Source organism: Perna viridis, chromosome 1, assembly GCF_037379345.1.
Source record: "Perna viridis isolate PV_CMFRI_1.1 ecotype Kerala chromosome 1, ASM3737934v1, whole genome shotgun sequence".
NCBI classification, from domain to species: Eukaryota; Metazoa; Mollusca; class Bivalvia; order Mytilida; family Mytilidae; genus Perna; species Perna viridis.
In genome coordinates, this window is record NC_142445.1 from 61,823,268 (window position 1) to 61,850,342 (window position 27,075).

Consider the following 27,075-nt stretch of genomic DNA (forward strand, 5'->3'; position numbering starts at 1 on the left):
ATTTTCTAGTTTTATGTTGGTATTCCCTTAGTAAATATGTATTATCTATGAACTTCTGTATGTTTTCTTAGGCTAGATTTTTTTCACCAGAATTCGGATATCCTGTTCCGAGTCCATGTCCATGGACTCCCACATTTTTCTAGTATTAGTTATCAAGCACAATGCAACCATTTATATTTGTGTTTGAAAAAAAAAACCATCAAATTTCAATTCATTAAAAACAAAACAACCGTGATTTTAAAATTTTTCTTAATATTTTTAACTTATCGATTGCTGTAAACATGGTTCTTTAAATGTGTTTCTGAAGTATATTTTTTATTGAGAAGCGCTGACATAAACCGTAGTACGGTTATTCATTGTGTGTTGTTTTTCGGGCATTTATTGCAATTTGTTTTCCTTTTTCGCCAAGGATAATTATTTATTTGGGAAAGACTATTCCCCCAATTAATTTTCTCCTGTCCTTTTATATGTGGCAACATCCCTTCAGCTCCTGCGCATGATGTTTTTATATCACTACTCATACGTTTTGCCAGGGCTTGTTGTAACTACGTGGACTATTTGTACCGTGCTTATCTTATTATAATTAGGGGTCTTGGTTACTCATTCATATTTGTTTCTTACTTTTATTTTATATTCTTAAGTGAATGTGTCTGCTTTCCCTGTCTAGTCTTTATCCTTGGAATACTGTAAACCGTGAAATTTTCGCAGCAGTTTTATTTCCGTTTTTTTTTCGCGGTACCAGCTGTTATGCGAATATGAAGAACATTATAATACAATTTAGGAAAGATTGTGAATTTGAAACTGCGCAATTGTAGATTTAACACAGAACCCGCGAAAAAAAAGACTGCGCAAAATTTCACGATTTAAAGTATATTCTTTTGATTTTAGCCCATTGATTATTCCCCTCTCATGTGTGTGTGTGTTTTAAATCGTTTTCTTTTTATATAAAATAACAACAGTCAGGAAACATACTAAATCTTCTTTGAAAAAAAAAGATTGGTTTAAGTTATTTCTCCACTTAAGATGGTTAAATCTCTTAACTTTTCAACTTGTAGAGCATTTGCGAGCATAAGAGAACTATGGTTGAAAGGTTTTTTGGGAGATGATTTGGTCAGTGTAATTTCTATTAGATCTGCAGACTGCCTATTCATCATAGAGAATTTTGTCAACAGCACTTTCCATCCTGTTAATAACCACCCAAAATAGGACAGTTTGGCAGTAGAATAGTACCCTTCTAATGTTCGCAATAGCTGTCATCTCTTCGTTTCGGAAGATTGACGAGAAGCCCTTTTTCATCTTTTAAGTTATTATTTCAGCTTGATTGGTGTTATTCCAGTACACTGGGTCCATTTCACCATTCGATTAAAGGAACAAAGAACGGATATTGTGAACCGCCAAAAAAATTATCCAGCGTATCACCAAAATTTCAAAATGTGAAGATCTTTAGAAGTAAACAAAACGTAAACACACCTTTAAGCAAGCTGTATAAGGCCCTGATAACAAAAGGAAAACAATAATGAGATTTATTGGCTTCATTTCCAGAAAAAAAAATCTGTTGAACAATATTTTGTTTTAATTTAGAACCTTCACGTGCGATTGTATTTCTGTTTCAAAGTTTTATATTTGCAAAAATTCTTAGGAAACGATTTTGGAAGTTATGTTATTGATACCTCTGATGCAAAAGCTTTCTTGAAAGTAAATATGTGACGTTTATTAATAAAGGACTCTGTGATTAAAATACGCGCATAACGGACTTACAATCTCAATATACAAAAGAAGGGTGCTTCAGGAAAGGAAAATAAACTATAGGAAAATCAAAATAATCTCTTTCGACAAAAATTTAATATGAATGCTGCTATTTTTTAGTGTTATATCCACATTTAGAAAAGGCGTACGAGTGTTATGATCGCACGACTTGGTCATCTTAATTTTTTCTATAGTTATCTTGAACAAGTTTCCGGAGATATTTCGGCCAAATTGCAATCAGATAGCTTGAAGTATCATTAAGATTATGCAGAAGATCACATTTGGAATGATCTGTAAAGAGTCTAGCCATAACTGGTGTTCGTAACAATAGAGAAACAAACCGGCTATCAGAGAAGCACAATTATTGCCCATTGTAATACCAACAACCTGCCTGTATAAAACATTACCAAATTGTCAATTAAGAAATTCATTGCATATATTATATCTGAATATTTCAATTAATGTTAATTCGCAAAAAAATGCATTATAATTATTACAAAAAATCAATTGAGAGTCATACTTATCAACTTTACTTTGAATGGTTTATCCGGTTGTTGTATACTTAGCATATATTAATTCACCATTCTGTTATAGCTTGCATTGTTTGATAGGCTGATATCATCAAAGCACATACAATTAATATAATTATAATAAATCTTTAACAAAGTTATCGTAAGCAACCCGAGTGTCAAAGAATAATCAAGGGAACCAAGGATAAGTAATAAAAAGCTTTGCCAAAACTGAGACTGTGATACTTAGTTCAACAAATATTATTTCGGGAAATGTAACCGATATCGCTGTGACAATTAAAGATTTGATTGGGAAGCTTACATTAGAAATTATCGATGATTGAACTCATGAAGTGCGTCAGTATCATTAGTATATTTAGCCAAGTATTTAATCATTTTAGCGTTTATATTTATCATTGTATGCAAGATATGATAATAAATATTTAATTGCAATTTATGTCCATTATGTTTCATACAGTTCATAAATAGTTTTGTCTTTAATGTTAAACACTTTATAGAATATTTTAATGTAAAATAAAGAAACGATATAACTCGATTATTTGTACTAAGTTAGAAATATTTAACTTTTAAAAGCTTCAATCTCCGGATAATTGTGACCTTAGCTTCCGTTTATACTATGTATTGATTTTTTTTGTTTTTATACTAATCCATTGCCGTAAGGAAAGCTTCCAGATGATCTTTCTTCTTTTAAAAGATGCATAATTTCACATTTTTCGGATTAATTTGTCTAGTGTACTCCCAAGTTTTTCCAACATTCGGACAGTCTCAGTTAGATATTAAAAATTTGATTGCAGATCTATTCCAAGAACAAAATTACAGGAAAAACGTAAGACCGTTGTTTGACTTTTCAACAATTATAGACCTGGAAGTGACATTAAGTATAGCCAGAATAATTGATGTGAATGAACAAGAACAGAAGTTAGTGACATCAGGGTATTTGACAATAGATTGGTTTGATGACTTACTAACATGGGAACCCGACGAATACGGGGGTGCAGATGAAATACTTATTTCGCAATCAGAAATCTGGAAACCAGACCTTACGTTATGGAATGGTTTTAGTAAGCTATCTGAACTTGGTAGTGACTTCATGCTAGTTTCTATCAATGACTATGGGTGGGTTAAATGGAACCCATCCGAGATCTTCGAAACTAAGTGCTCAATTGATGTAAGGTATTTCCCATTCGACGGGCAAACTTGTGATATAATAATTTCGTTCTGGATGATGAATTCTGACTGGTTTGATATCGCTACACCTTCCGATGGAGTTCTTCTCAATGAATACAAACAAAATGGTATGTGGACAATCACAAATACCTCAGCAGCCGTCGAGTATCTCAGCAGCAGTGAATATGGAGTAGTTTTTACTGTAAAACTCAAAAGAAATTCTTCTTTCTACATTTATAACTTAATCCTTCCAATAATTCTCCTAAGCATTCTCACAATCTTCACGTTTACTCTTCCAGTAGACAGTGGTGAGAAAATGGGTTACATTATGACAGTTTTCCTTTCGTTTGCAGTTTTTATGATAACTGTTTCATCTGAATTGCCAAAAACGTCTGGTTCCCTCCTTGGAAGCTACATGATGTTTGAGTTGGCGGTCAGCACATTCGTCGTCTGCTTCTCAGCCATACAGCTACGTCTACATCACCGTAAGGAACCAGTACCACAAGTAATCATTCGTCTATTGAAGCTTAAATACTGTAAATGTAGACGGATGATCAAAGTTTTGGATAGCAATGGGAAAGGAGATACCGATTTTGAACAGAACCAAACTATAGCATGGGCTGACGTGATATCAAAGGTTGACTTCATACTCTTTTGGACTATTGCTATTTTGAAAGTAGTCGGTATTTCAATTTACATGAAACTGTTGACATCAAAATAAATGTTTTCTTAGTATCATAAATATAGTATATGTAAAGCAAAATACTATAAAACTTTCATTTGAACTTATCGGAGAATTATCCGAAATTCTTTCATTTCATTTGTTGTGAATGTGTAGGTCAATAAACTGGTTTTATCAAGACATTTATCGGGTCAATGAACATGCACAATTTATTACGAAAGAGCACTGAACATAGAAAGCCATTTGTTTAGCAAAAGTAGTTACTATGGCGTCACTTTCTGAACATTTACGTTCATCCTTTTTTGAATAAACCGATTATCATATAAATCGTTCACCAATAAAACATGCTTCAATAAAAAATCGTTTTACACAGCCAAACTGATTCTGGCCTCAATACATCACCAAGTCTTTTTCATTTCATGGATTCCTGGAAGCGACAGACAAAGAGAGCGATAACTTCTAGTGATTTGTCCAATGTCAAAAAAGTCCCCTTTGGCTTTTTTTCTTAGTTCCTTTTACCACCCAGTCAATACACAATGTGAACAATAGGAGAGAAAACAGTAGCTACTGACTTAGTCCTGTCTATGATAGAAGCTATCTGTTAAGTTTGCACTTTTTATCAATCGGGCTTAAAATTCCATGGAAATCTTTTTTTTTTACTTTGGTATACCCTAATTTGAAAGAATTTTCCATAAGACTTGTCTATGAATGTTATCAAAGTTCTTAGCAAAATCAATAAAACGGGTGTAGATGGTACCATTCCATTTATTACTTTGCTATATAACATCGGTATAACATACTGTACATAAAATCAAAGTATCAACCAGCAAAATGATTTTTTCTTATTATTGAGCTTTACACGTTTCAACATACAAATGTTAACAGTATAAGTGCAATGAACATCATAAACAAGAGGTTTGTTGCTATTTGAACGTCTAATTATACCTAAGTGATTGCGTAATTGAAAGTCAGTTTACAAAAAAAAATATCGTAAGTCTGTCTGTCAGCAATGTCAGCAAAGAAGTGTGGATTACAAAAGGCATACTGGGTAAAATAGAAAATATATGATTTCCCACTTTGAAAATATAGATGAAAGCAAAATTGAAAGCTGTTACTTTATTAACGTGTTCTGTCATAAATATAAATACACTTACCATATATCTATATTGTAAATTTCGGTATGCTGTACACGTTTGAAGTAATCTTTCATCGGCAATACTAGAACAACCAAAGACATGGAAAGATGGAGATTGATCCAAAAGTAACTTTGTATACAAAAAATGCTCATAACAATGAGCGGATTATGTGTCAGCGTAAACGGACCCAAATTAGGTTATAGCGTATAAACTAATCAGAAATTGAATACATTCATTATATTTTAATTAAAAATAATATATATATATATGATATATCCATCACTTTTATTAACACTGAGTAAACAGCAACTTTAATTTTCCCGCCGTGTAGTAATTCTAGTAAACAAATTGGCCGCCATTTTAAAATCAGCGGCAAGACGCTGTCATTTCATCACTGGGAAATGTTCGGTTATTTTCCAAAGTTGAAGATACAGTTATTAAAGCAGGAGTTTGGCATAAATCGGGCGGATATAAAGTTAGTTAATAATTTATTGTCACAAAAACGTTTCAACGTTACAATGTGACTGAAAACGTTTCGGGTGTTGACAAACAAAAAGTAGTTCCGTAAAAGGTGGGCGTGGCTTAAATAGCAAGTTAGTTTATACAATTGAAACAATGTTGATTTTTGTCAACAAACCAATCAAATGACAGGATTCTTATCAAACTAAATATTACAAAAACAAAGAATAGAGCAGTTAATGCCAAATCATAACCTCGTTGTCCAAGTAAAACAGAGACGGTAAACTTACAAAATAATAACAAAAACTTGAAGTAAAGTAATAACCAAGACTCGATCTAAAAGCTTTAAGCATGAAATCAAGTGGTGTAATATTTAATTGAAATATTTACTTCACACTTGTTAGATCTTTATAGTGACGGAATCAATTAGCGCTTGTAATTACTCCATATATATAATGTAGATAACAAAATTGTCCACATTATATTCGAAAGTTCGAGTTCAATAGTCGAAGTTCCAACTGCCATTTTGTGACATGCTTTGCAGCATGTGCTAATAAAATTACTACGTATTCAAATAATCAGCAAAATGTACGTTTGCTATTCGATTGTTTCGACTTACATCTTACTTTTTATCCCCAATGTCAATTAGGTCAATTTAACCATGTCGCTGATGTGGACATTCTGACCACTGTTACTATTAGATTGATTTATTGGTTTAATCAGTGGTAAGTATAAATTGCTATTTACTTAAAAATATTAAGCAATAAATGTTCTTTATTTAATACAAGTGTCAAATTTGTTTTGAGTCTTTATCATATGAAATCGGAACCATTCTAATGGAACATCTTCCTAACAATCGTTGAAAATCAACATGTTGACTTAACTTTGCTTTTGACCTTCACACACTGTTCACTTTGACTGATGTGTTAAAATTGCCAATGTCTGTATAGAAATACTATCGATGCTCTCAAACAAAGTGAAAAATACAATATATTCATGTTTACATCGAAAAATATGAATTGAACAGCCAGAACAAAACCAAAACAATTCGAAAAACAATCAGAGTTTAAAATAAAATAAAATAATAAAAAAAAACAAAGGACAAAAACATAGAAGAAAGAAAACGGAAATAGATGCAACAAAGGACAAAGTGAAACACACAAAACCAGACGTAAAAACTTGTCAGTTGGTGTATGATTGAGAAGTTGGCAACTGCTTTGCATACTCTTTTATTGAAAAAAAAAGAAATTTTGCAACAAAAGGTATCTTAAATGGACCAAGATTTAAAAGGTAAGATGCACAAAATTACTATCATTCGTTTGACATTGTCATGTTTTTTACCTTTCTCCATTTAAGGTCTTAATGTTAAATTCCATATGTTTTTGTTTTTGTTTTTGTTTTTTTGCTGTTTCGAAAAATTATGTTGTTCATTGTTACAAATCCACATATTTCTAAAACATCGCAAAAGGGCAAATTGTGCTACACGATATGCATGAATCGTCAATGATATGATATTTGTCATATGTGGAGGAGCCATTTTTTATCAAGGTGGCTTTGCAACGGGCAATAACTGTGCTTCTTTCTTATCTGATTTTTTTTATATATTCACACGAGACTGAATTTTTCAGATTCTCGTTAAGATTAAAAATATGAAAGATACTAAATCCTTTAACACAGATACATTGATGATGTATTGTCCATCAATAACCCTTCGTTTGGTAAATGGTTTTCGTCAATAAATCAAGCATATCTCTAGATAAAGGAGACTACAGAAACAGCATGTTCTGCATATTTTTTGGACCAACATCTCGAACAGTGATTATCTCAGCACTACGATTTATGATAAAAGAGAGGACTTTAATTTTAATGCAATATACCTTCATCTCCTGCATGGTGTTTATGTTTCACAATTTATTAGCTACGCCAAAGCAAGTACTAACTACTCTGATTTGCTTGAACGCCATAAATATCTGCGTAAAAGACTCCCGAAGCAGAGGTATGAGGAATGCGCTTTAAAAAGTCTAATACCAAATTCTTTTCTAGGTTTTGGTTGAAAAATACTCCGTTTCTTTTAAAATAAAGAGTAGTTATTGCTTTTTTTATTGTTATTATCTTTTTTTTTTGTAAATTGTGCTGATGTGACCGCTGACCTACCAATCAATTATGACTCAATTGCATGCAAATGCTATTTAATCAACCCTAGCATATTCACATCGCAATTGAAGAGGGAGGTTAAGCACGCTGTAAAACCTAGATTTACACTACCATTTCGTTTGTAATGCCTGTACCAATTATAACGGGAATGGGTATGGTGCATAAGTCAGGACTATTGCAGTACCAGCGGCTCCGGTGGTATTTTTATATTTTGCCAGATTAATTTGGGACATGGATCGGATTAGTGTTCGGTGATTTTGTTTACGTTTGTTTATATTTGTTGGAGTTTAACGTCCGAGCAGCAATATTTCAGCTATATTCAGACGATGAACATGAAATTGAAGATAAAATGAAAATGAAATTATGATGAAATGAAAAAGGGATGGGACACAAGGACAATGGGGTCGAGAAATTTTGATTGCCACTGGAAATAGGGAGAGGTGGGTAGGGTCGGGCAATTTAGCCTCCTGTGGCGGAGCCCTATGGTTCCTACTCCGGGAGAATACCACAGTAGGGTTCTTTGACGTGCGAGGAACGTGGCATCTTTCCCAACATGGTGCACCGCTATGGTTTACGCTCAGGTTTTCCGTATTATAGCCTGACAACCCCAGCATGTAACACGCCAGGGGTACCCCATTCCACCACCTGGGGCACACATCCCAGTTGCTCTGTGGGCAAAGCGCCCTAGCCCCCGGCTAAGGTTCTGAGCACTATTTAGTCGCCTTTTACGACAAGCTTAGCGCTGCTGCAGGCCTATTCTTTCAACACCCGGACCTGCACGGGGGTCGGTGATTTTGTAGTTATCCTTTTTACCAATGCATTGAAATTTGGAACTGGACTAATGATGTCCACAAACAAAATACAAAATGTAGTTTTATTTACGCTTTGTATCAATTGAAATATCAAACTTCAAGAAACAAAAGTTAAAAGGTACCCCTGGACCATCGAAAATAGGTATCGATTGTATAATATTGTCTTATTTTACACACTTATTGAATCATTACAGTGAATACCATCAGCAAAATCAGCAATTGATTTATAAGATTTCTCCTTATAACCTACCTTTAATCAAACTACAATGTAGTTGTGTTTATCATACATTCTGATGGAACATCTAATTTATATCAATCGTTCGCCATTATCAAGTTGACGTTTCTCTATTTCAGGCCTCCCCACTGTGTTCAATTTGTCATATATATTGAAATTATACTTGTTTTTCAAACAAGATTAGCGATGCCTTCAAACATTATTTCTAAAAAATCATTTGCATCTAGGCTGTACTTCACCTAAATATTTCAACAAAAACAAAGGATAGACGAATCAATAAAGATAATCAAAGTAAATGTTGTATATGAAACTCAGAATCCAGGGGACATGGACAAAGAGCAAAGAAAACGGGGAGAGATGGAATTAGCAAACATCATACAGAAACAAACAAACAGATTTAAACAAAGAAACCTGGGCTCTATCAAAAGGAAGTACATGGACCTGTTACCTCAGTAAAATAATATGCTTCTGCTTTTGTATACATGCCCATTAAAAACGTTAGCGTCAGCAGATACCTTGCAAAAAGGTTATAATTAAAGATATAAAAAAATGTTGTGGGAAGAAAAGCTGTGTATGATAGAGACAACAAGAAATCGTGTCTTTCACTTGAATACAGAATTCATTCTGTAGAAAGAGGTATTAGAGGTCTTATTTCTACCGAGTTTCGATTAAAAGTAAAAATTTTCCCTTAGACATTTTATGATTTGAATGTCACTAAATTCTGTTAGATGTGTTTTATTGACATTTGTGTTTTAGTTAACAATGTGTGCTGATTAGTTGCTTTAAGATTTTGAGATAGATAACAGAAAAAGTGAGTACTATTTCGGGGTGAAAAATCTTGTCTTTTGTCTTAATTGTTAAATAGTTTGTATTCTGTATCGATCTGATGAGTTAAATCCGAATTCAACAAATTTTATAGTTCGTTTAATTGTATCTTTCTGACACTTTTCAAGGTTAGAGAAGGTTGAGCACTCAAAAACATGTTTAAACCGGCCACATACTTTATGTGTCTGTCCCAAGCCAGGAAAATGCAGTCCAGTGGTTGTCGTTGTTATTCGTTTTACGATTTTCAATAGATTAGGTCGACTTTTGCTTTTTATGAATAGTTTTACTTCATTTCTTTTGGGTCTTTTTACAGCTTGCTTTATGGTATGGATTTTCCCCATCATTGAAGACCGTGTGGTGACCTGTTAAGTTTAATTATTTGTTGTTTGTCTTTTGGTGGATGACTGTCTCATTTGCAAACATACCACATTTCCTATTTTTATATTTAAAAGCAGTTGGCGAAATTTCAAGGAAGAATTAAACGCATTACTGAAAATATTGTCCAAGATTTCGACTTCATTGGAAACCTAAATTTGAATATTCAAAATACTTTCAGTTAAAACATGCATTCATTAGATTTGTGCTGTCTGTTATTATAGGCCAAAATGCACTACCGTCAAGAACATTTTATTGTGATGTTAAATTTTCAGATTCCATTTAAATCTATTATATTTGCATAATGTTTCAGTAAACCTCTATGTCCAGGATATTTTGTACCTAGTCTGTTTACATGTTGTAATGATTTTAGTGTTGAAATAAATACAATGTACGGAAATACGAAGCCTAATAGCTCTGATACAACTTCTGGATTGGATTGAAAGATGCCCGTAAATATTATAATAAATTTCAGTGTAGTTGTGGTCCAGATATGTCCCACTGTCTGTCAATCTGAATCAGATGTTACAGAGTTTATGGTAGATCTTTTTGATAGAAAGAACTATGCGAAAAATGTCAGACCACTGTATGACTCGTCCACTACCATGAACATTGAGATAGATTTAGTTTACTCGGTGTACTCGAGGTTAACGAACAAGAACAAAAGTTAGTCACAAAAGGGTATTTATAGATAGGTTGGAGGGATGAATTATTGATGTGGGATCCAGATGATTACGAAAGTGTAAATACGTTTTTAATTTTGTCTGAAATTCGGAAGCTGGATTTAACATTATGGAATGGCTTTAGTAAGTTGTCTGAATTTGGTAATGATATCATGTTAGTATCGATATCGAACGATGGTCGGGTCAGGTGGGCACCGTCTGAAGTTTTTGAAACGAAATTCTCGGTTAATGTAAAATATTTTCAATTTGACGAACAAACTAGCAATATAATAGTAACACCATGGAGGATGAATTCGGACTGGTTCTCCTTTGAAACACATGAACAGGCAGTTCAGGTCAGCTGTACGGTTACGAACAAAATGCAATGTGGACAATTGTAGAAAGTTTGGCAGTTACTGAGTATCTAAGCAGTGGTGAATACGGAATGGTTTTTACTATTAAATTAAAGGGAAATCTTTCTTACTACGTTAATTGTATGATACTTCCCGTAATCCTGCTAAGCTCTGACAATCGTTACGTTTGTTTTCCCGGCAGACAGTGGCGAAAAAATGGGTTTCAGTATGACAGTATTTCTATCATTTGCAATATTTATGACGATCGGTTCATCTGACCTACCAAAGACGTCGGGATCGCTACTTGGAAGCTAATTGAAGTTTGAACTGGTGGTTAGCACATTCGTCGTCTGCTTCACCGAAAAGAACCAGTGCAAAGTATGAGGAATCTCTACCAAGAACTATATGTTTGTATCTAGGTGTACCATCGTTTTTGGAAAAACAACGTTGTATAATGTTTTTAAGTCGGGATTTTAACTGAGTATGGGGAATAGAAGTATACAGTGAAAAATCATAGGTTTTAATGCTACTATATTCAGATAATAGACTTGAACTGATTGTCTCCAAAAGATCTTCCGAATTTTTCAGAATCCACATTGAATTAATACCACTACGGGAGTAACAAGTGTTGTGGTAAGACTGCAGACTCTCTTTGACAGTTGTGAGTTTAGAAGTTAAAAGTTTTGAAAGAGGTTTGGTGGTACATTTTGCAGATCCAGCTATGAAACGTTGTTTGTATGGATTTTTGTGGAGTTTAGGAATCCAGTACATAGACGGTAAATCAAAGTCATCGTTCTTGGTAGAGAGACCAAAAGAGGATAGCACAGATTTATGGTTTTCCATAATCTCTTCTTTGGAGAGTGTGGTAGCAGTATAGGTCTTATCACTGCTATTATTTTCTACGTCTACCTCTGATAATAAACATTGGATGTAAAACGTTTTGCAGACAAAAACAATGTTGTTTTGGGCTTTGTCCAATTAATTAAGCATAATATATCAAACGCTCCATGTATCCTAAACAGAAAGAATTGTCTCCCTTGTGTTTGAAATGTCAATTATGTAGTTAGAAATAAGTTTACTGTCCATAGTAAGCAGAATGTTAGTTTCTCTTCGTCAGTCAAAAAATGCGATATCATTGTCCTAATTTACTTATATCATGTCTTCTACTTTGGTCACATCTGACTTGAAGAGTTTCGAATATTCTGCTTTCCATCGCTCCTTTATTGTTTCTTTCTATTAAGATTCTGTATGTAAATGTTTGTCAAAGGTATTTCGGTTATGTGTGAACACAGACCCCAATTCATCGCGGCATCGGCGATTATGTCCCTTGTAATGCAGGTACTCCTTTTCTGAACTGTTCACTTGTTTCAACATTTCCGTGGGATCTTTATTTTGCTACAATTTTGCAAGAAACCTTATTCGTCGTTTGTTTTGCCATCAAAATCTTTGAACGGTGTGTACTGGTCCATTTCACTATGCAACAATGTCACAAAGTTTTAGTAAAGATTTCGTCATTATCATTCAATCGCTATTCTGTTTGTTTTATAAGGATTGATTGATTGATTGATTGATTGATTGATTGATTGATTGATTGATTGATTGATTGATTATTGGGTTTTAACCCCCAAGCAGCAATATTTCAGCTATATTCAGGCAATGAACATGAATTGGGATGATAAAATGAACATGAAAGGATGATGATGAAAAGAAAAAAGGGATGGACACAAGGATAATGGGGTCGAGAAATTTGAAAAAGGGATGGATGGGTAGGATCGGGCAATTTAGCCTCCTGTGGCGGAGAGCTAAGGTTCCTACTCCTATCGAATACCACAGCAGGGTTCTTAAACGTGCGAGGAACGTGGCATCTTTCCCAACATGGTGCACCGCTATGGTTTGCGGTCAGGTTTTCCGTATTATAGCCTGACAAACCCCAGTATGTATCACGCCAGGCGTACCACATTCTAAAACCTAGGGTGCACAACCCAGTTGCTCTGTGGGCAAAGCGCCTAGCCCTGCTAGGTTTCTGAGCACAATTTAGTCGCCTTTTACGACAAGCTTAGCGTCGCTGCAGGCCTATTCTTTTGACACCCGGACTTGCACGGGGCTGTTCTATAAGGTCAATCATACTTCGTTTACACCTTTAACTCGTGAAAATATCCTTCGGAACGGACGGTACATCGTACACTCGACGTTTACAGTTATCTCTTTGTCTTTTAACTTTGTGTTATCACTATAACCTGTAATAGATGAGTTGACTGACAGTACGGAATTGTCGGAAATTGTCGCTCCCGCAGCTTGTGAAATTTCATTTTACAACAGTTTATCTGATATCAAATGAAACGGAAATTTGAGTACTAATACAAGTCAGGATAAAATACCGCTATATAATCTGCCACTGATTTTCCTAATGTCGACACATATGTATAATTATCGTAACATTCAACAACTCTCCCGTTTAGAGCACACAGTTTTGCGTCCTTAAGAAACTCTATAAAGTAATTTCCAAATACGTTTTCCGTTTCATCTCAATTCCGTTTTTGGGGAATCGAATCAAGCTTGTCTTCAAAGTCTTGTTGATTCCCGATATGCCCGTTAAAATCACCGCAAATACACATTCTATGGCATATACTGATACTGTATAGGTATATTTGTGACAAAAGAACTTCGTGGTATTTCTGGGCAATGTTACCTTTACTTGAACTTCGTAGTTGCAAATAACACATGCAGAGATGAAATACTAAATTAGCGTCATCTTTACCACGAATAAATATCAAACGAATGTCATCGCAAGAGTCGCATAAAATTCCACAATCAAAATTTTCTAATACGGATTTTGATAACAAAAAAGTCAACGCCGCCGGAGTTACGCCAAGAATTTGACGACATTTTTTTCTTATTATTTCCGAACCATTCATTTCCGTCAAAACGTTTTCGTTCATCCGGCTTTAGATGGGTTTCGCATAATCCAATGATATAAAAGACTGTAGCACTAACAATGTTTTCTATCAGAATTCTACTTTTAATTGTTTTATTCCCTTGCAGTTCCAGCTTCCAATGCGTAAATGCGTCTTTAAAGACTGACTTCAGTAACTTTTCCGCCACGGAGATTCCGAATCGCTTTAATGATTTTTCGAATGTTTGCCTCTTGCAATCTTTCATATCTGCGTTGATCAGTTTCGATATAGACATGATTGTGCGTTGGATTGTCCTTCAATTCTATTTTCTTCTTTAATAACTCCTTTTGTGCGAATCGTTATTAAGTGTTACTATAATTGTTAGATTGGGTCGGGCCTCGGGGGTTTGTACCGTTATAACCTTGAACTGGAATCCTAAAGAAGCGATAATACCGTTACAATAGTGTCGTTTGTGCTCTCTAACCTGTGTCTGATGTTTTTGAATATCAATTTTGGGTGAGAACTATTACCCGTCGAGGGTCGTGCATTCGCACCATTCAAGCAACTCTATCTTAGATTTCAAACTCTAGATACATTTCATCTTTCAGTGATTTCATTTTAGTTGAGATTTCTGCTTTAAAGTTATTTTCGAGGTTTATGATACGTTGTTATAAAGATTGTCGGAGAGATTCCTGGTTTTGGCCTACTTTGAGAAGACGATCGTAAATTTCATTCACTGATCTTGTTGGAACTTCGTCCTGCTGCTTTCCTTGTTCACCATTCGTTTTCTCTGTTTGTGACATAGTATTCGAGCGCTTTGGTACGCGATCAATTTCAGTATCTGTGTCTGACGAGCTTCGTCGGGATTTTCGACCCGGAATCCTTTTCTTCCTCATGAAAGCACCTGATTTTATGGGCAATGACAGTTTTTAATAATCCATTTTACATATAAGTCGCACAAACTTCAACATAAATACGGGAGCTATTATAATTACAACTATTACGTGTAGCCTCGATTTCATTTGTATGTTAAATATCAACGAAAGTTCAGGTTCTGTAGTTTTTTAATGCTATATCATTCTTCTCTTAATGACAAAAAAACTTTCTGATATTTTGCATTAAATAGAGGAAAGGCCAAAGATCAATCGACCACAATATACGTTGATATTCTTTGATATAATTTCTTTGAAACCGTGCATTGTAGGTGTCAAAGATCATAGTTGAATCACGCCAGTAACGTTCCTTATTACAACGTACATGTATTGTTTGCGTCAACTTTTGTAACGTCTTGAATACAGTGAACAAACGCGATTGCTTTTTATCGCTATTTTGTTAAAAATCCCTTTGATCTTGCTATACGATAATTTTTAATCTCACTCCAGGCGAGTGAGAATGAAAATTGTGGCTAGTTTCTATGTCATCGCGTGACATACAAGCAACAGCGTAGGAATATTTGACGACCCAAATAACCGTCTATTTGTTTACTGTGTATGAAATAATGCCTAATTTATGGTAATATTTTCAAGTCTACAATGGAAAATGATAAAATACAGAAACTTTTCCGATTGGAATGAATAAATCCCAAAATTACTTCACAAATTATAAGCGCGACCGACATAGTTAACCGATTTTTTGTTTGTTTGTTTGTTTTTTTTTTTTTTTTTGGGGGGGGGGTTTAACTGACGTATATCAGTGGGACAACCGAAAGTGCATTTTAGACCAAAAATGTGATCCGTCCTAATCAGTGAGCTTCCGCGACGTTTGGACTATTGGCCGTTCGGAAAATGACTGAAAATGACAATGTCATGTTTAAGCGATTACTCTGTTGCATTCTCCTGACGGAAGGCGATGATTATTTCGCCATGGAAAATTTAGATCTTTTGAAAGTACTCTTTCTACTCTTCTTGTCTAGATTTAAAAAAAAAAAAACATGATTTTTTTTTTTTCGTGCTAAAAGTTCAGACACTTCCCCACATGATCAGAAAATAATTAACGCGAATTAGGTACCAAAAAATGTTACCTCCTGGATATTCTTGAAAGTTGGCAATATTTAAACTGAAATTCCTGGCTACGTTTTTTTTTCGATCGAGAGTCACGGTTGAACTAAAAAAACGTTCCTAATTTTAAATGAGGGTTGTATTTTTTGGTAGATTTTCCTATGAAATTTTATATATCGGTTTGATCCTTCTCGTTCCAAAACGTTTATCCCTCAAATAGGATAAGGCGCCTTAGTTAGTTTTACATGTATATAACTTGCTAGCAAGGTTTAAGAGAGGCACATTAATGAAAATACATATTAGCCTTTTCTTCCTTTCATTGCTTTCTATATTTCAGTTCGGTGAAAAATATAAAGAAATATCTTACAAAAAAGGGATTAATCAATAAAATATAGTTTTGTAATCCTTAGGGAACTACCATTATTTTTTTTGATTGGGGGACATTTATACTGGACACTTACATTTTACCCTGTTTGACAAACTTCTACTGGTGTAAATAAATCTGTTTATAAATTTGCCACTGTGTGATTCACTTTTAAACAATACATGCAGAACTGATTAGTATGAAGAGAAAAATTAGATTTAACATAACAAAGTAAACAAACTAACAAAAGCAAACTAACAAAAAAGCAATAACATTCCATGTGCTGTGAATTTCATACTTAAAATAGCATCTACACTGCAAACCAATACAGTTCATATTAAAAATAAAGGTTTGACAGACGTATAACCATTTCAGGCATGATAAGTTGATAACTGGCATTCCAAGATACTGTATTCTTCTACCTGAAAAGACAGAGATAAAAACTTGCATACAAATTTACAAAACCCAGGGTGGTCAACATTCCAAGATGCAAATGTGTGTTTTTAATCATGAAAACACTTAATTCATTATCATCACCGGTGATCCTGTGTCAATAAATATTTTTTGCCCCCCCCCCCCCTTTTACCTTAAACTTTGGATCCGCCACTGCAAACTAATCGTCTGAATATATCTGAAATACTGCTGCTCGGGCGTTAAACCCCAACAAACAAACAAACAAACAAAAGCAAACTGATAGACTCAGTGCAATCAAGTTATTTAGCTCCATGAGGAAGATACTAACGCTCATTGACACAATGGACAAATTTAAGGGAAGTAATCTATACGAGAAGGTGAAAATAAATGTTACTTACATGACGGTCCCAAAATCCCGTATATTTTCGTAAAAAAGATGAGATTTCAAATTAGATACAAAAAATTGTTACCTCAGGGATTTAAGCGATTATGGGCTTATTAAAGTCTTTGAAATCAGAAGATTTCATTGCAAATACTCCTTACGAGAGTCACGAAACTTCGTCGATTCGATTTTTGTCAAATAAAAAAACTACCAATTCTTGGCACGCAATTTTAGTCAGATATCTATCTTCTTTATTCAACCTGATAATGAAATATGAATATCTACCAAATTCATTCAGACACTGCGTCATAATTCCGATATACAAAGGGAATAATAAGGACAAGACAAACCCGGACAGTTATCGCGCTGTCACATTAACCTCAGCGATTGACAAACTTTTTGAGAAAAACGTTGCTTGGACGTGTTCAAGACAAATTACATAAGACGAACTGTGTTATTCCGCATCGTTTACAATTCGGGTTCGTTAAGGACCACGGAGCAATACCTGTAATCTATACTCTGAACGAGTCGCTACAGTATTACTTAGAACGAGATTCTAACGTTTATGCTATATTTCTAGATAACGAAAAGGCATTCCATAGAGTGTGGCAAGACGGTATCTTATACAAGCTAAATGAAATTGGTATAGTTGGGAATTTTTGGAATATTGTTTATATTTCGTAAAAATCCGCCACTGCACATGTTCAATTCAATGGAATCTGAAGTAATGTTTTTCGGATTAAGCAGGGAGTGGGGCAAGGTCGAGTATTGTCAGCTTGGTTATTTGCAGTTATCATCAACGATTTGATTCATGAACTTTTATCAAGTAATAGTGGACTTAAGGTAGGGGGTCTCCATATTCCTGCTATACTTCTTGCTAATGATACAACTATTCTTAATACAACAATCAACGGTTGCCAGAAAATTGTAAATGCATATGCGAAGAAATGGAAGCTTAAATGTAATGCATCAAAAAAGTAGTGCTTTATGTTTTCTACCATGTTGAAGAATATGATATGTGGCGAGGAGAAAATAAAGTATTTAGAAAAAAGGGGTGAAATGCATATATAGGTAATTGATCATAGTTGTGTCTTCACAAACCGTTTATTGTCTACTATATACTTTTGCACATTTGTAAATATGTGTATGTTTTGTTTTGTTATAGCATCTGATCCATGAAGCAAAATTTTAGGAGTTAACGGGATTCGTAAATCTAACGACAATAAGTGTGTCTGGCGAATGGCTGCATACTTATTACAGTGAAGAAGATAATGGGCTGACGTTTCAGATTGACCGCACGTACAATATGGGTTACCGACAAGATTTCGCGCAAATAAATGAGCATTCAAAGAACTACTATCCATACGTAATCGTGCATGGAGCACCTGACCGATTCTACTGCCGATATAGAAATATGTTGCAGGTATTTTACGTTCTAAACTTCCAAATACTCCTTGAACGTTTCTAGAGATGACGCCTTACGAATGTCGAAAGGCAAGTTGTTCCATAATTTGACACTTGAAGGTAAAAAGTAACCAGAATAGACATTGGTTCTCGTACGTATTTCGGCCCCGTTGTTGAAATGTCCAGTAAAATGATGACGCAGGTCCGAAACCGTGTTTGGTATCAAGTTATTTCACGAAAGTACTGCATTATTACGCAAATGACTTTCATTATTCTTTACTTTACTTTTTCAACTATTTATTTGACTTCGGCTCGTTTTGATTATTCTACTCTGCTAAAAACTGTTACGACATTTTATTTTGTTTACAAACGACAATCCAAACTCCGGAAGATTGGGCTCTCATGCGATTACTACTTTCGCGTTCCCAGTGGAGGAACATTGATGGTTCGGAACTTGAGATGTTTTGGAGTTTGTCGACAAGCGTGCAATATCAATATCGACATTCAGAACGTCTCCGTATTTTCCCCGGAATATATTTCAATAAAGAGCTAGAAACGGAGTAAAATATCTGCGAATATTGCTGCACTTTTAATTTCTGATGAATTGAATAGGCCAAAGTTTGATAACTTTTTTATGACGGTATCAATGTATCAAAATGCTTTTTATGACGATATATGATAATTTGGCATACTGTGGAAGTACTATTGTTCGTGGGTAGGCCAAACCACAAAATGGTTCCAAACGGTAAAAAGATTTCCATTTATGTGTATATTGAAATCCACGAACTTGCGTTTCTTCCCTAATCCACGAAAATTGGTATCCATGAATTAAAGTACTTTCACAGTATTTTTTTCTGTTATTAAAAATAAGCCCTCGATAATTTTCGTTTTAAAGTAATGGAAAGGTCAGGAAGGCAATGATTAGAGCGAAGAATAGGTTGCGAGAACTGAGGGTTTGAAAACCCGATAATTTGGGACGGGTTCATCTAAACATAGATGTCAAATCCTTGTTAATTTGAACTCAGAAATAGTGAACGAATCTTTTCTTGTAATGGAGATAGACACATTAATACATACATGTAGTTAGTATTTACATCCTTCAGTTGATAAGGCACTACTTATGTTAAATTCCAAAAATGCCATTGTGATCTTTCCCTGTCATTATCTTCCATAACTACAGAAAAAAATAACAAATATGTTCTTACTACATCAAAACTTTCACACATGCATTTAGTCTAACACTAATTTGACTATTGGTTCACCAACTTTGACTTCGGTACAACACATACCGATTCCGACACCGAAACTTATTTGGCCACTACGGAAGCGGTAGGTTTGGTTAGCCATTAGACTTTGTTCAATCCACCATTTCACTTTAAAATGCCTGTACCAAGTAAGGAACATAGTTCCGGTGTATTTTAACTTTGCCAGTTCAGGTATTATTTTCCTCCGATTTATGAGTTTGGTTATGTTTTATTTCTGTTACTTAATGGAGACTCAAACAAACATAAATTAACCCTATCTAGTATACTTTGATTGGTGGTAAAAAATTATTTTGATTTTTTTTTGTTTTTTTTTTGTTTTTTTTGTTTTTTTTTGTTTTTTGTTCTTTTTTGTAGACTGATGATTTCAGAAAGAATCTGCCATTACCGTCATATAGAGACTGTTGGAAAGTTCTGATGTTATGAGTGACTTATTTCCAACATTATTTGAGAACCATTTGTATCCTTAACTTTTATGTGGTAAATTCCAGATTTATTTTAAATTTGGTTGGGAAATCTTTATCGTATACGTGTAACAGCATTTTTGTTAAGCGACATCCAATCTCTAGTGCAATCGATCGTTTCATAAAGTGTTTTGCCATTTACAAAAAACACTTCATAATTTTAAATGTTAAAAAACAACCATTCATATCGGAAATTTCTGCGTTTTGCACACATTGTTATTATGTGACATGTACAATATACATTGTACACATGCCTCGAAATGCATAGTTCATTTATTACCATATTTATCAAGAAATGCAGCTTTTGTCACAGAAGTACGAGTTCTCTGTCCTAAATAACAACCTAGATGAGCAATTCCGTACTACCATACCTGGTGTACTACCCTAGATTTATCTTACGAGGAGGAATGACCTGGCCGGCGAAAGCTATATTTTTTGCAGCCTAGCTGCCGGGGAAGGGGGGTCTAGGACACTGGACTTTGTGCATGCGGTGTTGGCATAAATGTCACAGCGGTACGAGTTCGAGTCACGCGACGGGAACAATAAAAAATTTGCTTTGCATCCTTTATTTACATACTTTTCAAATTATTTTTATTTTTGTTTTATCTCTCAGAAAATTTCAGGCAACGATCTAATAGTAAAAATGATCCGAGGTAAACATGTTTGCCATCCGACGTTGGACAAGTATAACCTCTCCTTAATTCCTACCTTCTTATTTATTTTTTCCGTACAAAATGCTTATTATGTCATTTACTGCCGATGATGGAGACATTATGACCATTGCTTCTATTGAACACTGTCAGTGTTTGATCAGTGATAAGAATAGTTCTTAATAATTCTTAAAATCATAAAGATGTGAATGTTCATTGTTTAACATAATTGTCAAGCTATTTGTGTTTTAAGTTCATATAAACTTGGAAACATTCTAATGGAACTTCTAATTAATGAGTAATTCGTATCAATCGTTTGACATTATCGTGTTGATGTTTCTCTATTTGAGGACTCAACACTACATTGTATGTCCACTTTGACAGATGCATTAAAGTTACTTTTCAAACAAGACTAACGACGCACTCAAATACGATGCAAAATACATAATGACATCCATGCTGTACATAGTTTAAGGGATATAAAATCGAAAACTACATACGGGTGTAACAATATAACATGCAACACCACATTATAGAATAACTAGGTACTTTCGATTTCACTCTAATAATCAGAAGTAACATTATTTTTTTTTGATGGATGATATCTATCCCATTACAACAAACCGTTTACTTTCAAGTATCAAATGTCAGTTAAGTCAATTCAACACATCCGTTGCTAGGGACATTCTGACCACTGCTGACATTTTACACCATCCGTTGGAAGGGACATTCTGACCACTGCTGACATTTTACACCATCCGTTGGTAGGGACATTCTGACCACAGCTGACATTTAACACCATCCGTTGGAAGGGACATTCTGACCACTGCTGACATTTTACACCATCCGTTGGTAGGGACATTCTGACCACAGCTGACATTTAACACCATTCATATTTAATCAGTAATATGAATTATTTGCTATATACTTAAAATCATGAGTTTATGAATGGTCTCTGTGTAACATCATAGTAAAACAAGTCATTTTTATCTTTTAAAATTGGAAACTAATTGGTATAAATAGTCTGAAATTATTATGTTGACGTTTTTTTCTATTTTAAGCCTTTACTTTATGTTCTCTTTTACCGGTCTTTTAAGGTTTCAGTCTTGTATTATATATTCCGGAGCGGGTGAACGTTCAAGGCAAGGAGGCTAAAAAAAATAGTGCGCTTTCTTTTTGCCTTTTCGTGTTTTTGTTTTTGTTTTTGCTTTTTTTTTTTGCAAATGATTGTCATTTTTCTTCAAAAATATAGGATAAATATTATACTATGACACAAAAAACTTGTTTTGGAGGAAAACCAGCATTTTCATGAAAAATAATGCTTCGGAAAAAGGGGTCCACTTTATTAACTCAAAATGGAAATAAAAGTAGAGGAAGTCTATTTTTACTTTTATCTGTTCTGGTGTACCAAGCCTTTTTTTCCGAAATGGACCTAAAAACTATATTTGACATTTCCTTAATGGAAAAAACATGGTCAAAAGTTAGATTGAAACTCCTCGTCTATTTTTTTTGGAAAATTACGAAAATTAAATAATACAAGACCGAGACCTCAAGCAAGACATACGATGCCCTCAAGCTACTATTGTTTTGCCCTCTTTAATATGTCATTCACAGTAAATATTTAATTGTCTTTGATTTTTGGGTGTGCGTTCGTGTGTGTGTGTGTGTGTGTGTGTGTGTGTTTTATTTTTCAATATAATGCAAGCAAACTTGATAGTATTCAGTTAATTGCTGTCAGGAAAAAGCGAAAGAAGAATTTTTATTTAAACGGATTAAATATGATACAAGTAAGGATGAAGTTAAACTATAGGGAGTCACCAGTGGTTCTAGAATTAATATGTGTACAAATATAAATCTGTAAGAAAGCTACAAGGCATCTTACTGTTTTAAAGCAAATTTGATAAAAAAAAACTACTTAAGTAGGTTTGGTAAACTTACCGTCTATTTCGTAATGTTTAATTACAGATACTGCCCTCTTACGCGGCACTTCTGTAGCAAGGCAAAGTGGAAATATTTTTAAAACCCTTTTCACGGTCCTTTGGAAATCTAAAACTCCAGAAAAAGAAACTGGAATGATGTAAAAATAACATTAAAGACTTTTAAAAATTATCAAAAAAGTTTAACCTTTTTATCACAGAAACTTTTATAGAGATCAAGATCAAACATTTTATTTCAGATATGTAAATACAAATTAGAAGTATATATATTTGCTATTCATGCAACCTGATGTCTGTCTGACACACAATATTTTTCTTGTGCTTTTATCAAGACTGTACGGCCTAATGTGCATGTATTGTTTGTCCTGATACTATGCTCTTTTACCTCATATTCTTGTTTACATAGTATGCTTCACTGTGCTTATGCTTAACATAATTGACTACGCTACTAATTTACAGTGCTTTAATTCATATTATGCAAGCGTTTATATATGTCATGTGCTATGATTTATTGTGCAATTGTATATTAAGTATTTTATTTATTATGGTGTACTTGTATACATTTTTGTAATTTCTATATTATTTCTAGTATCGTTTATAGTCGGTTTAAGTGTTCCCTATTTTTTTAACTAATTTTCATTTATTTATTTATTTCATTATTATTATTATTCACAAGCTAAGTTGGTCATTTGCGAAAATTGGAAGAAAACGTCGGATTGGACAAAGGACCAAATATTTTCTCATGCTGGATGATGGCTGCTCATTGTTAGTCGACCAGTTTCATGATCTCCAGGTAACATATCGATTTTTTATCAGGTCAGCACGATATAAAAATTCTCTTAATATTCCACTAAAAAGTGTAAGCAACTTCATACTTTGTAGTAAATCTATAGCTGTAAAAAGTGATTTGCTTTTTTGCTAGCACATATTGTCCTTCCTTCGGTTTTAGATAAACATCATGCGGCTCGGCTGAATACAAAAATCGATCATCTTTGGATATCGGCTTTCTTTTGTTACAAATTATTAGGCTTTGCCCAGCACAAGATATTTAGGTCACAGAAAAATTTCATTTTCAAACAAAATGTTATCCTGATAACGAGGTAGATTTATTTTAACATTGTATGTTTGCCTTTTTCATTGTTTGCACAATATTCCCGACTTGCGGACCAACATTTTGTTAACATTTATCTCCCTTTGGAGCAGGTATCTATTCGGAACACGTAAGGTTTTCCATCCGATATCGACGATACTTTAGAAAATCTCGAAAGTAAAAAGGGAATTTCTCGTTCTACTGACCCTGCCATAAATTTTCTTTACCCGGGATACAAATGAAAATCATCCTTATATAAACTACCAACAAAATGAAACACCCTGTAAATTTTCATTCGAATTACCTCTTTTTTTCTGCACCCGAATCCGAACATCGATTTGAGAGACTTCGAAATTACACCTGCTTTTACGGGAGGTAACTCTGCAAAAACAGGATAAAATATGGCTGCATCCAGAGCTCCGCAAGTAGGGAATAAATAGTTGTAACATTATGCTTTATCAAAAAATGGAACAATGTTATTTGTAGAACAGAATATCTAGAAGATATTAGCAAAATGCAAGATATATTACTCAATTTCTAAAATTATTACTAAAAAAGTGCTAAGTAATGTCCTTGATTTTGATTTTAGTATTACCTTAATAACTCATCTCATAATAATTTCAGTTAAAGAGTAATCAAGAAAACCTAGATTCTAGCGGAAATCAAAAGAATATAATCCTGGTACAAAGACCAGACATGGAAAACAGACAAACACAACAAAGAACATAAAATAAACAAATAATACATACAATATAACGAAAGTAAATGAACAGTTCTGACTCCATTAAAAATTGGGAGCATGGACCAGGTTCACCGGTAGGGTAAGCGTCATCTGCTTTTCTAGAAACACCCACCCAGTTGCTTTTAATGAGTTGCTCATAAAAAGTCAAGTCCGGGGTTGACGAAACAGGAATAGAAAATTACGATACGTTGAACAAATCAGTTTTTCATGGTACAGATGGATACACCATAACGATCCACGACATAACGATCCACGAGTTCATGATGACGACAAAAAAACTTCTATAGTGATGACATCAATCTTGTAGCAATATAACCCCGTTCCAGAAGCCTAATTGTAAGAAGTATAGCGCGATACAAAAAGTCTGTGTAGTAACGGCAAGCTCTGGTTAAAACACGAGATATGCCCAAAATGTTCTTGAGTTAATAAGAATATGTTAATGTTGAAGGTAAAGAAAAAAAATATGCGCCTCTGGGCTACTGTCTTCTCGCTTTCCTCCATATATGGTAATGTTTCCCTTTTCTGTCGTTGTTTTTTTTAAAATAAATAGGATGGTTAACATATAACAGATCAATTTCTGCATAACAATGTAAATCAAAGACTGAAGTCTTCAAAGTCACTAATCGTCAAATATTCTATGCCAGTGATTTTGTCTGATAATGGTCATATCGGGGTCCAGATAATGTTTATGGCCTATCAAGTCATTGCCAGTTGTTCCTAATCTGGTTCATTGGTCAATATCATAAGCGACCCGAAGATCACTACAAAATTTAGAGAAACTTGTGGAACGAAAATATTACCCACACTTTCAGGTAATCAGTTGTTTTGATTAAAACAGTCGAGTCATATCGCATTCGTGTCATTTCGGATGTTGAAAGTAAGCCAAAATCAGTGGCAGAGAATATTTGACGATTAGCGACTTTGAAGACTTCAGTCTTTGATTTATTTTAACTAATAACAAGTTTTGAATAAGCAAATCCCACAAAATGATAACCATGGCATGTACATAAACAAAGTAACAATCTTGATTTTTTACACATTCTATCTCCAAAAATATCATTGCTTCGCTTCGCTCGGCATTTAATTATATCTCACAGGAAAAGTTCATATGTTTCAAATACACGGAAAAGTATTTTTGGACCAGTATGGTGAAAATTTAATTTTCATAAATTTTGACAAAATCTTTAAAAAACCATATACTTTCAATACATGAAATCATATTGAAAAAATAAATATCATATGATTTTTATTTACTTGTATTTCATGAATTGATTCATTAGCCAGAAAAAAATATGTTTTCATGGTAGTCCTAAACATCTAAACATACGAAACATATGATAAACATATATATATATATATATATATATTGTATTTTTTTCCTATTTAACGAAACGAACCTGAAATCCTGGATCTGTCCTGCTATTATTGGACCCCCTTTCTAAAATTTGTTGAAATATTTGTTCAAGCTCTCGCTTCGTCAGAAGGTGATCTTTTTAATCTCGGAAGATGTGTTTGAAAATTGATCGAACCATGACCTTTTTCTTAAGATTGAAATAGGACTTTACTGCAGATTCTACATTTTATCATAGCATGTTTTATTATTTGCAAAGCCCGTGCGGGTCCGGGTGTCAAAAAGAAGAGACCCGCAGCAGCACTAAGCTTGTCGTGAAAGGCGACTAAATAGTGCTCAGAACCCTGACCGGGGGCTACTCTACCAACAGAGCAACTTGTATTTGTACTCCAGGTGGTGGAATTGGGTACCCTGGCATGCTACATGCTGGGGTCGTCAGGCCATAACAATGAAAACCTGACCGAAAACCAAATAGGGGTGCCACGTGTTGGGAAAGATTCGATGTTCCTCGCACATTACAGAATCCCGCTTTGTTATTCTATCGGAACAGGAACCTTTGCGCCCCGCCACAAGAGGCTAATTTGCCCGACCTACCAACCTCTCCCTATTTCCAGTGGCACTCAAAAACCTTATTATCCTTGTGTCTCATCCCATTTTTCATTTCATCTTCATTTTCTTTTAATCTTATCCTCCATATCATGTTCATCGCCCGAATATAGCTGAAGTATTGCAGATTGGGCGTTAAACACCAACATTCAATCATTCAATATCATTTGCAAAGCATTTAAACATTTTATGTTTTATACTTCCCGTTCGAGTAATGAATTGTTTCTTCCTGTCAAATATGGTCTGGGGGTCCTTTAAGGTAAATTGCCATAATCCCGATCAATATTTATTGATCGATTACCACACATAATGTATGTCTGCCGAAAGATTACGTACAAATACATAGGTGATCATTTCTACGTGAATTGGATGAGCCTACATT

General features: G+C 34.3%; 2 protein-coding genes across 11 annotated transcripts; one reads left to right on the plus strand and one right to left on the minus strand.

Annotated features, from left to right (window-relative positions):
- Positions 1 to 2,970: 2,970 nt before the first annotated feature.
- LOC148629729 (acetylcholine receptor subunit beta-like) lies at positions 2,971 to 4,164 on the plus strand. Its single transcript, XM_088577024.1, has one exon. The coding sequence runs from the start codon at positions 2,971 to 2,973 to the stop codon at positions 4,162 to 4,164; it is 1,194 nt and encodes a 397-aa protein (XP_088433150.1).
- A 7,282-nt stretch (positions 4,165 to 11,446) lies between these two features.
- LOC148629730 (uncharacterized) lies at positions 11,447 to 26,986 on the minus strand. 10 transcript variants are annotated; one of them, XR_015917264.1, is made up of 5 exons: positions 24,299 to 26,986; positions 22,906 to 23,034; positions 21,599 to 21,840; positions 19,669 to 19,765; positions 11,447 to 16,813 (listed from the first exon to the last, which is right to left on the minus strand). XR_015917264.1 is itself a non-coding variant. In XM_088556238.1 (4 exons), exons 1-3 carry the CDS (start codon positions 24,441 to 24,443, stop codon positions 19,710 to 19,712), a joined length of 330 nt encoding a protein of 109 aa, XP_088412364.1. In that variant the 5' UTR covers positions 24,444 to 26,986; the 3' UTR covers positions 11,447 to 16,813; positions 19,669 to 19,709. The 10 variants fall into 10 exon arrangements, 1 of the variants encoding a protein (XP_088412364.1); XR_015917265.1 differs by having other exon boundaries at positions 21,592 to 21,840; XR_015917272.1 differs by having other exon boundaries at positions 11,450 to 16,813; positions 19,669 to 21,840; positions 22,906 to 23,013; positions 24,299 to 24,375; positions 26,686 to 26,986.
- Between the last annotated feature and the right edge of the window lie 89 nt (positions 26,987 to 27,075).

Coding starts and splice junctions, on each gene's coding strand:
- LOC148629729 (XM_088577024.1), top strand. CDS start 2,971: ATGCATAATTTCACATTTTTCGGATTAATTTGTCTAGTGTACTCCCAA.
- LOC148629730 (XM_088556238.1), bottom strand. CDS start 24,443: ATGTTACAACTATTTATTCCCTACTTGCGGAGCTCTGGATGCAGCCAT. Junction 23,035..24,298: donor TCGGGTGCAGAAAAAAAGAG/GTAATTCGAATG, acceptor ACATCATTCCAG/TTTCTTTTTCTGGAGTTTTA. Junction 19,766..22,905: donor TAAACATTACGAAATAGACG/GTAAGTTTACCA, acceptor TTTTTTCTGTAG/TTATGGAAGATAATGACAGG.